The sequence below is a fragment of the Crotalus tigris genome, unplaced genomic scaffold (assembly GCF_016545835.1).
Source record: "Crotalus tigris isolate CLP2741 ecotype Arizona unplaced genomic scaffold, ASM1654583v1 scf7180000023687.2574627, whole genome shotgun sequence".
NCBI classification, from domain to species: Eukaryota; Metazoa; Chordata; class Lepidosauria; order Squamata; family Viperidae; genus Crotalus; species Crotalus tigris.
In genome coordinates, this window is record NW_024100118.1 from 2,165,525 (window position 1) to 2,178,595 (window position 13,071).

General features: G+C 40.5%; 1 protein-coding gene across 4 annotated transcripts in view; it reads left to right on the top strand.

The window, feature by feature from the left end:
• ATG10 (autophagy related 10) overlaps nt 1-13,071 on the top strand; it is a 112,144-nt gene that overhangs the window by 8,114 nt on the left and 90,959 nt on the right. For 3 of the 4 annotated variants that reach the window (XR_005553879.1, XM_039320756.1, XM_039320755.1), the window contains exon 3: nt 5,484-5,594. The exons of the other annotated variant lie outside the window; for it this stretch is intronic. Coding sequence is in view for 2 of the 3 variants with exons in the window: in XM_039320756.1 (XP_039176690.1) it covers nt 5,484-5,594 (111 nt within the window). In the remaining variant the exon portion in view is untranslated. The remainder of the gene's footprint in view (nt 1-5,483; nt 5,595-13,071) is intronic. 4 annotated transcript variants of the gene reach the window in all.

The window sequence follows — 13,071 nt, forward strand, 5'->3', positions numbered from 1 at the left end:
ATTTCCTTCCATCTTTTTCAGCATTAGAGCCTTTTTCAGAGACCTGAGTTGTTGCATAATACATTTGAAGTAGGATAATTTATAATAAGTAGGTAGATAAGTATAGACACATCATATCATTTGAATATTTTTTTCAAGGCCCTTATAGCTGCTCTATCAAGTGCTAGTTTTCTTGACTGCTTGTTCCTTTACATTTGATAGTTTAGGGAGAAGCTATCCACCATTTTGATACCTTGATGTCAAATCTAGGACTTGTTGCAATTGCTATTATTAGGTTGGTTATCTTTATATTTCATTTTAGTCCTATTTATTCACTGTGCTCTTTGACTAAGGCTTGTGGATCCTTTGCATTTTTGACTGTCAGCAGTATCATCAGAATGCAGGCTATTTATATCTTTTCCTTCAGTTTTACAACCTTCTTATCTTCTTCCAATCCAGCTTTCCTTAATATATATTCAGCATATAGATTGAATAAATAAGGGCAAAGTATGCAATCTTATCGTATTTTCTTTTTGCCAACCTGGAATGAGTCTATTTTTTTGTGAGTTCCCGACCTATCTGTACATTTCCCATGAAAATAATGGGAAGTCTGGGGTTTCCATTTTTCTTAGCACTTTCCACAGCTTGATGTGATCAACACAATTAAAGACTTTTCAGTGAAGCATTTTGCTATTCTTTTGCTTTCGTAAATATCCAGCATCAGCTATTATATCTCGTGTTCCCTGGCTATTCTAAAGCTATCTGAACATCTGGCATCTCTTTTCTCATGTATGGCTATACTTTGCTTTGGATGATCCTTATTTTGCTAGAATGTGAAATTAAGGGTATTAAGTATACTAACTTCCTATAGCCTTCTGACTTGGTAAGGCTTGAAGTTTATCTAACTTCATCTTCTGTTACTTGTAAGTAGAGAATATCTTCTAAGGTATATTGAATACCTCGACATCTCTACTGTATAGTGTTTCAGTATATTTTTATTTTCCTTTGATCTCCACTGAATTGGTTACTGTCTGTTCATTGGCATCCTTTAGCATATCAATTTGAGATTAGAACATTCTTCTGATTTCAGAGATCTTTTGAAAGATTTTCCTTGCTCTCCATATCTGTTTCCATCTTCACTGTCTTTACAAATATTGTTTCTTGTCTCTTCTAACAGCTCTCTGAAACACCTTGTTAAGTTCCCTTCTGACATGTTTGTTGTTTGACTTTGACTTTCTTCTTTACTTTGCCATTTTCTCTGTTTGTTCTGACATCCAGTTTGCTTTCCTCACTTTCTTCATTTTTGGCAGTCTTTTTTCGCATTCTTCCGTAATAACTTCTTTAAGTTCATTACATAATTCCTCTGCTTTTCTGTTAATGAGAAACAGAAGTTCAAGTGATTCCTGATATGCTCCTTGAAAATAGTGGCTACATAGATAGTTTTCAATTTATGACCACAGTTGAGACTAGAATTTCAATTGCTGCAATGCAGTTGTAAAATAAGAAATCATGGGATTACATCACTTAGTGACTGCAATCTTGGCAATCCACATTGCTGTCATTAAGTGAAATTTACCAGTTGTTAGCCAAATACCAACCTAGTCTAAGCCATTTTGGTTTTGGGTCCTTCCATGTCCAAGGTTCAGTAAGGAAAGAGCTGCCTCCATTTCCCCTTACTTGCCTATCTCCCCTCCATCTCTGCCCTTTTGGCTATCCTGCACCCTTGCGGAGTAGCAAGCAGCCCTGGAACCAAGTAGCTCCAGGGCTGCTTGCCATGCTCTGCAAGACATAAGACCCCTGGCTGAATTCCAGACACCCTTGCTATCCAGCACTCTGCTGCTGCTGAGGCATGCCTGGCTTGTCTGCTAATCATATAGGGCTAACTTTGTGCAGTGAAAAAAAAAAGCAGAAGGAACTTAAAGGGGCCTCAGCATTCCACTGGAGTGGTTTTGCTCTGAGAAAAGGTGGGGTGGGGGGGAAAGACATGAAATAGCTGGAATATGCCAATGTTGTTGGGATTACATGTGTAATATGACCTATTCAGGTTTTATGCTGTGAATTTATTTGATTTATAAAATTTTAACCCATTTTCATTGGTAAATAACAAATTCCAAAGTGAGGACATTTAAAATCAATTTACAGTGACTTTTAAGCAACTGAAACTTCTAAAAATAAAATATTTAAAACCAGCTTAAAAACAAGCTACATGACAATAATGAATAAGACCAGAAGACGTGAAGATAAGCTATACCCAAGTGAACATTGTGACCCTAATGCCTGGCATTTCTGGGGGAGTTCCACTACTAGGGTACTTGAATCAAGAATGCCCTTTCTGGGGTCACAATATATAGTAGCAAATTGCTGGAAAATATGGCATTCCCAGTAGGTCTAGACCTTGGGTGTCAAACTCGCCGCATCACGTGACGTGTCGCAACGTATCGTGACTTTTTTGCATTGCCAGAGCTGGGATGGGCACAGCCTCAGCATGATGCAACCAGACCATGGGCTGGCAGTTTGACACCCATAGTCTAGACAGACAGTTACATAAAGACACAAACACGTATAGGTATTCAGGTTCTAATATCATATAAGGCTACTGTGAATTTGGCTTGATAGCAAATTGGGAAAAAGCACTAACATTTTTAGAACAGATTAAAAACATTTTAGTGGTGCTCCCCTTCAACAAACATGTAAAAATTAACCAGCATTTGGGATAAAATAGATTGTTATGGAATCTTTCAGCTTAACTGGCTTGGAATTATACAGTTTTATTCCTGAATATTGATACAAGTGGGGTTAGTACAGTATCTCTAACTTCCAATATCCAGATTCAGGGATACTATGATCAACAGTATCAAAAGCTGTCAGTGAATCAAAGAGAATAAAAAAGTTGATCTTTTTTGTAAAGATCAATCATCAGTGATTGACCAAACCAAAGGTGATTTGGTCTTATAACAGGTTTGATCTTGTAAGTGGGCATCACCTAAACATATATATATCTAGATCAGGGGTGTCAAACTGCCGGCCTGCGGGCCGGTTTTATCATATCGGAGCCGCGCCCACCCCATTGCCGGCAATGGCAAAAAAGCTCCGATACGGTGAGTGACGTCACGTGACGTTGCGAGTTTGACATGACTGATCTAGATAAATTCTAGCTGATAAGAGTATTTGAAGCTGCTAAGCACCATACTGAGACATTTATAATGCCCAAAGTCCAAAAAAACCTTCACATTTTGAAAATTAAGTTAGCAATTTTAATTATACTTTTTCATTCTTACAGAGCTCTTTAGTACATTTCTGGGTCTATGTACTTTAATGTTTAATTTTAGAAAGTGCTATTTCACATTCTCCTGTATTACAGATGGTAAATTTTTTGTTCCGTTTTCAATGGCATATGGGAAGAATCCTTCTTCATGCTTCTTGTCAAGTGCTTTTACTGAATGTCTGTTGAATGCTTGTGCCTTTTTTGTTACAATTTATCGGTTTACCATCTGCACTTAACTGAAAAATGGGTCAGTGTATATGATTTAATAACAATACTACCTTGTTTTGTTTTGACTATTTTGAAATTCTTATTCAATATGGTATTAACTAGAGATTTTTATTTATGAATATTTACCCTGTGTTTTATTTTCTCTCTGCCACATTTGATATGATACATTTTGTAAGGCAAAATGCAAAATCATATTGTATGATACACTTTGTAAAATGTTGCTTTGTAAAAGGAACAAATCCTCTTTAAGTAATGCTTTAAATTGTAATATTTTACAAATAATTATGCCCTCATCCTGGAAGATCATACTCAAAATGTGTTCTTAGAAACTTCCAATTCTTTTTCAAAATGTTTCATCTGAAAAATTTGTTTCTAGTTAGCTAATTAATAATTGTTTTAAATAGTGAAATTTAGTATTTTTATTCTTCTGTTGAAAGATCAGGTTCTACTGCATATTATGAAAACATCTGTATTCAGAATACTGAATTTTTCTTAGATTCAATCTTCATATATTACCTACACACTTTTGTAATCATAAATAAAATGCATTTTATGTTGCAATACCACTAGAACTTATAATGGTTGGTTGAGTTTGATTAACTAGTTTTAAAACATGACAATGAATTAATATTTGATAGTAATATAATATTACTAGGATAGCTTAGAAAGCAAGTGAAAAGATTCCTCCAGTAAGAAAATTGAGAAAAAAAAGATCAGCTTTAAGATTATCAATTAATTGAAGTATTACCAGAAAGAAAATGGTAAAGATTTTTCTAGTATTATGAAAGTAAGTGGATAGAATCAATAGAACAGAAGCAGCAATCCTATGCATACATGAGACTGAACATTAAATTTAAAGGGGCTTATATTTTATAAACATGAATAGAAAATGTGGGTAGGAGTAGATAAGATAAGATAAGATAAGATAACCTTTATTGTCATTTTTATACTGTGGGCACAATGGCACACATCAAAAATGAAATTTAGTTGCCCACTCACAAAGTGAAACACATACATGACACACACCTAAACATACTATGAACAATATATGTATAGACCCACATCCCTACATATACGTAGCAAATAAATATTAAATATTGTCCATCTTGAATATATAATGGATGGAGGAAGCTTGAGAGTTTGCAAGGTTAATGCTGTATGGAATGAAACTCTGGCTAAATCTGGATGTTCTGCTTCGGATACCACGAAACCTCCTCCCAGAAGGTAACAAAGAAAACAGGTCGTGAAGAGGATGTGTAGTGTCCCAGATAATCTTACGGACCCTGCTCAAGCAGCGCTTCTGTGCTATGTCCTGGATGGGAGGGAGGGAACTGCCAATGATCTTTTCGGCCATTCTCACCACTCTCTGCACCGCCTTCCTGTCTGAAGCAGTGATGCCTCCAAACCAGACTGTGATGCTGTATGACAGGATGCTCTCGATTGTCCCCCTATAGAAAGTGATCAGGACAGGGGAAGGAAGATGTGCTTTTCTCATGCGGCGCAGAAAATGCAGGCGCTGCTGTGCCCGCTTCACCAGTTTCTCACTGTTGAGCGACCAAGTCAGCCTACTCGTTAGCTGCACACCCAGGAATTTGATGCTGGTAACCATCTCCACAGGTGAATCATTTATGCACAGAGAAAACAGGTCGTGAAGAGGATGTGTAATGTGCCATCGAATAGGTCTAATAATTCTGAATTTTTATATATTGTTTTAAGAATATTGAGCAATAACATTTGACAAAACACCCTGGAAAAAGCCAATGACAAACCAATTATGCATTGTTTCCAAGAAAATGACATATATGTATTCATGTAACATCTGAGAGACAGGCTCAACTTCACAGAATTTTGATTACTCAAGGACTTAAGTATTTAATTCTGGGATACTTTTGTATCAGTTTGCTTATTGCATAATTTAATTAAAATCCTTTAAGTTAAACCTTTAACTTGTAGAATTCTTTCCTGAAAACAAAAAATTCAAAGGTTGCTTTTCTTTAATATCTAAACATAGGACTCTACTGATGGCTACATGAGTAAAACACATTTTCAGCTGAAAAATAGAAGTATCTCTTCAGGCAGAGTGGACATAGTAAATGATGAACCAACATTTTTGTCTGTTGAGGTATGTAACAGATATTTTAATATTGTAATTTAAATCAATAAATTTAGAAATGTGAGCATTCATCAAATAGGTTACCAGGTAGACTCTAAACTTAATTGGAATAATTACAGAATAATTTAGGCTGTTGTTCATATATAATACTTGCTTATTAATCATGTTTTGATTGTAAGATCAAATGTTTCATTATGTATCAAATAAATAGAATAGAAATAGAATAGAATAGAATAGAATAGAATAGAATAGAATAGAATAGAATAGAATAGAATAGAATAGAATAGAATTCTTTATTGGTCAAATGTGATTGGACACACAAGGAATTTGTCTCCGGTGCATAAGCTCTCAGTGTAGATACAATCAACAAGTGATAAATCATGATCATAATCATAAAATACAATCATCATAAATCATAAGATACAGTACTCAGTGATAGTCATAGGATATCAAATAATCAACCTAAATCATAATAAAATACTAAATAAAAGCAATCAACATAAATCATGAGATACAAAAAACAAATTATAGTTATAAGAAGCTAAGAAAATAGGTAATAGGAAAGATGAAAAGATGAGAATAATAATTGGTAATACAGCCCTACTATATGGTTTGACATCCTAGGGTATAGACAGTATTGTAGGGATTAGTTTAGCAGAGTGATAGCATGGGGAAAAACCTGTCTTTGTGTCTGGTTGTTTTGGTGTGCAATGCCCTATAGCGTCGTCTTAAGGGAAGAAGTTGAAACAGTTTATATAGAGGATGCGCGAGGTCTGTAGATATTTTCAAAGCCCTCTTTCTGGCTCATGCAGTATACAGGTCCTCAGTGGAAGGCAGGCTGGTTGCTGTTATTTTTTTTTGCAGTCCTAACTATCTGTTGAAGTCTGTGTCGTCTTATTTCATTGCTGTGCCAAACCAGACAGTTATAGAGATGCAAATGACAGACTCAATAATTCCTTTGTAAACTGCATCCTTGGACACTCTGAGCTTTCTGAGTTGACGCAGGAAAAACATTCTTTGTTGTGCTTTTTTGATGACGTTTTTTAAAAAGTTTTTTATTAATAAAACAGTTAAAACAAAAAAGGACATAACGTGTCATTCCAGTATATATAATCCTAACAATTTGTTCCGTGTCATACATATAATTCTTAATCTTTATATATACATATTTTCCTATATAATACAGTCTCAAATTTGTTTCTCTATATACTAGCATACAGTTTTATATACCACAATCTTAACACTAACTAACAGTTCTCCTTGACTTGTACCAGCAATAAAATTTGTCCCAGATTTCAAAATAGTCTGTTTCTGTCTTGTCCTTAAATTCCATAGTGAGTCTATCCATATCAGCACACGATAAGATTTTATATAGAATTTCTTCTTCTGTTGGAATTTCTTTGTTTCTCCAGTTTTGTGCATAGGCCAATCTGGCAGCCGTGAAAATATGTAACATTAAATAAAGTGCCCCTTTATCGTATTTCTGCGTGGTAATACCTAGTAAGAGGAGTTCTGGTTTTAGCTCTACCTCTGTCATTAATATTTCTTCCAGCCATTTTTTAACCTTGTTCCAAAAGTCATGGCTTTCAGACACTCCCACCACATATGATAATATGTCCCTCTTGCCAAATTACATTTCTAACACATAGGGGAAATGTTTGGGCCCATTTTAGCTAGTCTTGCGGGTGGGAAATGCCATCTATAAAACATTTTGTAAAGGTTTTCTTAGTAGGATGTGGCCAAGGTGAGCTTCCTGTTTCGTGCCCATAGTTCTTGCCAGATATGCAGATCAAAGTTGAGATCAAAGTCCCTGCTCCATGTTAACATGGTTTCTTTTACCTGTTCTTCTTACATTGCCTGCTCTAACAAATGATGATATAACTTTTTAATCATTTTATCCTCAGTTTTATCCAACCCTATCAATTCTACTTTTATATCTAATTCTTTTTTGTCTTTCCAATATCTCGCCTGTAGTTGAAGGTATGCCCACCATTCTAATTCTATCCCTTCGTCTTGAAAAGTTTTCCTGGGTTTCAATTCCCCTTTTTCATCTAGTACATTTTTATATGTTATAATCTTCCCTAATTGAAAAAACTTTGGATGTACATATATTTCTAACGGTGAGATCCAGCCAGGGACTTGAGTATAGTTTGGTTGCCAGGTTTTGACACATACATCAATTAAGGCCCGTCTAATATAGTACCTGTGACCTATATTTCTGGTCCCATAGCATAGCATGCCATCCTATTTGTAGGTCATGACCTTTCAAACATAGTAATCTCCTGTTCTTCAAAAGTATCCAATCCTGCATCGATAGTAAAACTATGGCCTGATAGTATTTTTCCATGTCTGGGAGGCCAAGTCCCCCCACTCTCCTTCGAATCCTGCAATAATTTTAATTTGATCTTTGCTTTTTTTCCTTGCCAAATAAATTTAAGAATAATTTTGTTAAGGTTTTGAAAAAATTTCTTATCCAATTTTATGGGTATAAAATGATGACATTTTTGATGTTAAGTGTTCATTCTCCAACACGACCGATGGAGAATCCACCATAGATGGGTTATCCTTGTCTTCCTGCCCAGAGACTAAGTCAATCAACTTTTGCCACGCCTCTTCCCCTGGCCCAGGAGCCCCAGTTTTCAACTTAGTCTTCGCCAAAATGAGATTTGGTAAGATTGGCTCAGTCTTTAGGCAGAGAGAGATCAGGTAGTATTCTTTTACTTATTTCCATCTATAGTGGATTTTTCTCCAGTCGCTGTGCCTTAATAGCGCAGCGTTAAATCGCTCCGTTTAGGGGATTGAGGTGTCATAAAGGAGCTTCCAACTCACCCTGGTAGGCAGCCTGTTTAGTGGGTGCTGATGGACGCCTTGTGGAGGCGCGATCATTCCCCTTGTTTGCTTGCTTTTTTGCATTGTTTGGGACCATGTGGAGGCTTGTCGTTTGCAGGTTCTCAAGCAATTTCGGATCGTTTGTTGTTGGCTGCCCCCGGGCATCAGCTGGAGTCACTTCTTTTGTTTTTGCTGGCAGTGGTTGCCATCTTGGATGCCACGCAGTCGCGCTGCATGGGAGGCAGTAATTGTTTTTGGCTGATTCAGTCAGAGTGCTCCTTTTAGGGGCAGACCAACCTGTCTTGTCCATTTGGACTGAATTTCATCAGGACATAGGAAGGCAGGAATGGAATTCAGTTCTGGCTGCAATCTTGCAAAGGGCCTTAGATCTCAATGATCCTGAGTGGCGGTCAGTTCTAAAGGCCACAAATCATGACCATCAATTGGGCCTAGCTTCTGTACTTCTGTTTCATGCAACAACAGCAGGCACATCACCTTGCGCTTACGGTCAACTTCTGCAGGTGGCTGATTAAGTCTAAATTTCTTCTTGGATTTGATTCTGGTTATCACTAATTTTGTCAGGCCTCAGGTGGACTAGGCCTGCAAACAGAGGCAAACAAAGACAGACCAACATTTTTGGCCTCACACAGGCCTCAAAATTTGGTCCTGTCGCCACTAAGTGAATACATTTGGCTTGGCTGTTACCATTGAATTGGTCTTGCTGTTGCTAAGTGAACTACATGTGCATTGGCTACCACAGTGGAGTCGGTCTTACTGTCACTGAGTGAACTTCATGTGTATCGGCTGTTACCTTGGAGTAGTCTTGCCGTCACTAAGTGAAACACATGTGACTTGGCAGTTACCATGGAGTTGGCTTGGCCGTCACTAAGTGAACTACATGTACATTGGATCTTACCATTGAGTTGGTTTCGCCATCACTAAGTGAACTACATGTGACTTGACTGTTACCATTGAGTTGGTCTTACCGTCACTAAGTGAAACACATTTAAGTTTGGATGTTATCATTGGGTTGGGCTTGCCGTCGTTAAGGAAAACACAGGTAAACTTGGCTGTTACCATTGAGTTGGTCTTGCCATCACTAAGTGAGACAGACATCACTAACTGAACTATTTGTGATCTGGCTGTTACCATTCAGTTGGTCTTCCCACCACAGTTGAATTGACCATAACACTGGAGGTGCGCTTACTGGCCCTATTGCCATCAGGAGCATTGCATGGGTGAGGGCAGTACCAGTAATTTGGTTCTGCAGTCACGTTAGAACCTCGAGTACACCGTTTCTTACATTGAGTGGCCTTGCCACTATCAGTACTCTGCTCCTTACCATTGAGATCTTTCTCAGCACACCACCGGAATATCTCGGATGGCGATGGCTGACAACTTGGCATCTCAGACTTCACAGGATGCATCTCTGCACTTCCATGAAAAGGAAGTTCCAAGTTCTCCAAACAGGAGGCGGCCAATAGATTTAAGACCAAGGCTATTTCTGTCAAGAAATCTTCTAGGGCGGCTGAAAAGGAAGCAGCGGGAGGCTCCAGGCCTTAGAGAAACAATTATCCAAGGCACAAAGCAACAGAGTGTAGCTGCATCTGGCTAAAGACCTCCTCCCCTTTACAACCTTGCTATTAAGGTGATCTTGCCGCCTCTAAAGGAACCAATTGTGATGGCCATAACCATTAATTTGGCTTACCACCATTAAGTGGATTACACGTGTGCTGTCCGATACCATTAAGTTGGTCTTGCTGTCACTGAGTGGATTACACGGGGACTGGCCGTGGCCATTGAGTTGGCCTTACAACCACTACTAGACTTCCGTGTATGGGCTATTTCCATTAGGTTAGTTCACAGCCACTATCTGGATCATGAGTGCTATTGCAGCCATCACCACTATCCAGCCCTTGGCCTCTTACTATTGAGATCCCTTTCAGCTCACCACTGAGATATAGCTTATTTGCAATCGGGAAGCTCAAGGCCAAACTATTTCGGGCAAGAAGAGGCCCTCTGCGGTGGTTGGGAAGGGAGTCAGCAGGCACCAGGCCTTAGTGCAACAATTCTCCATGGCCCCTCCCAGCGAAGGGCCTGGTCTTCAGATGTCTGAGTCTGCGACGAGGGTTTGGCTTACTACAGAAACACAAATCGCTAGGCATTTGAATACTGCTTAATGGTTACAGCAAAGGTCGGACTCCATTCAACTCAGCCCTCCTTGTCTCAAATCTGCCTAGCCTCCTTCCCTTCGTTGGGTCCTTCAGGTCTTAGGGCTTTGGGCCTATATAAGGAGGCGAGCATAACTTCTGCTACCTTGGGTTCACACAAATCCCCGGCCTAGCATGAGCTACCTCCTTATCCTGACAGGAGAAGGTATAGTGGCCGTACAATTAGGTTGGTCCTACCACCACTAGCTAGGACTAGTGTGCTGGCCTTGGCCATTAAGTTGGCCTCAACGTCACTAAGTGAATTACTTGCAAGCTGACCGTACCGTTGAACTTAGGTTTTACCACCACGGCGACACTGACCAGAGTACGGGACATGTTCTTACTGGTCCTGCTGCCATCAGAGCATTACATGAGTGAGGGCAGTACCATTAATTTGGTCCCACAGCCATGTTTAGCCCTTGAGTACAACTGTTCATTCCATCGAGTGGCCCTACCACTGTCAGTACTCTGCTCCTTACTATTGAGACCTCTCTCAGCACACCACTGAGACGTCTCCTTGAGATCTCTGTCATCCATCACCGAGATATCTCTGATTGCGATGGCAGACAAGGATACAATGGCAGACAATGATACAAGGGTAGACAACGATGCAATGCAGACAACGATGCACCACAATCCTTGAATTTAAAGAGATTAAATACTCATTTGGCAAACGAGAGGTTCAGGCATGAACGCTCCAATCCGGCATTTCCTCAGATGCTGCTACGCAGGCCAACACTTCATTGTAGGGCCCTACTCTTCGGCCTCTCGTCGGCCCTCAGGGTGCTTACAGGGCCCTGGCAACTCTGATCGCGCATTTAAGGATTGTCTGGGGCGTATCTAGTACTATTTGGTCGATATCTTCATTCCATTTTCCTTGGTTCAGTCGGCTCTTTCAGGCCTGCCATTGTCTGTCAGGACCCTTCAAGTCACGGGTTTTCAGTACATTTCGGAAGAGCCAGACAGTTCCCTCCACCCACCTCCTTCGCTGGGGCACAGTGAAGAGACACAGAAGGTGCGAGGTCTACCTATATCAGGAATGTCTACACTGCATCCAATCCCTGGTCATCCAGGTATAAGGGGAGCGGGTAGCTGCCCTGGCTATGCTTCCCAATTATTTGGAAATCTGATTTCCTGCATAGCGATACTATCTTGGACCTGACTATATTCCAGGAACCTGCTATGATTCTGGTTTCCATTCCAGAGGCCGGGCACAAGTCCCCCCAACCCAAGGGTACGTGTTCTGTCTCAGACCCTATGATCCTTCCAGTGGTGGATCTCCACAGCGATAGCCAAGGGGAACTTTGTTGAAGGCTCATCCTGAGCTTGGATGCCAGCTTGTTGGCTGGAAAATGCACTTGCAAGCACAGCTGGCTTAGGGCTGGTGCTCCCAGTCAGCCCTGAAGCACAACATAAACTGGTTGAGGCTCGGAACTATACACCTGGCTCTAAGCCACTGCCGCAGCGCAGTGGCAAGATAACACATCCTAGTCCTCATGGACAATGTGACAGTGAAAGCCCATGGCAACTGGCAAGAGGACACCCATTCCAGGTCCCTTAGGGCCGAAGCCCAGTTATTCGGAACCTGAGCTGAGACCAATCTCTCCTCCCTCAAGCCAAGCACCCTTCGAGAAAGGGCAAATTGGCAGGCGGATTTCTTGAGGAGGGTGACAGTGGCTCACTGTGGGTCACAGAGCCTGCATCCAGATCTCTTCAGGGAGATATTGGAGAGGTTTGGCTCTCCAGGATTGGTTTGTTTATTACTCCGGCGGATTATCAGTTCCCGTGGTTCTTCCCCCGGTTCCCATCTCCTGGGGCAGAAAGGGCAGATTCCCTCCACAGGCCGTGGCCGGAGGTCTGTTGTTTGCTTTCCCTACGCTTCCTCTGAACCAGGCAGTTATCTGTAAAATACTGCAGGAATGAACAGGGTGATGCCAGTTACTCCACACTGACCAGATGGCACAGGTTGCCGAACTTGTGGGTCCTCCAATCTCTCCTCCGTGGAAGATACCCCCAGGCTGGATCTACCTCAGCCAGAGGATTCTACAATTCCTTGAGCCCAGTGGCTCCAATTGACAGCCTGGCATTTGATCAGCCGCTCCTGGCACAAGAATCCTACTCGTCAGACGTCATTACTATGATTCAGGCTTAAAGAAGGCCTTCATCTAACAGGATTATTATTCCACATGGGAAAATTTCTTACCTGATGTGGGGAGCAACAGTTGAGTCCATCGCTGATAACGATTCCAAAGATTTTGGATTATCTGTTGGAAGGGCTCAAGAAGGGCCTGACGCCCAATACAATCCACAGACAAGTGGCTGCTCCACCCATGGTGCTTACATAGGACAATTCTGAGCCCTTGGCTCAGCATCCCATGGTGCGTTCTTTTGTCAAGGGAGTGACCAACACTGGACTGCCCGTGGTTCACAGATATCCCCTTTGAGTT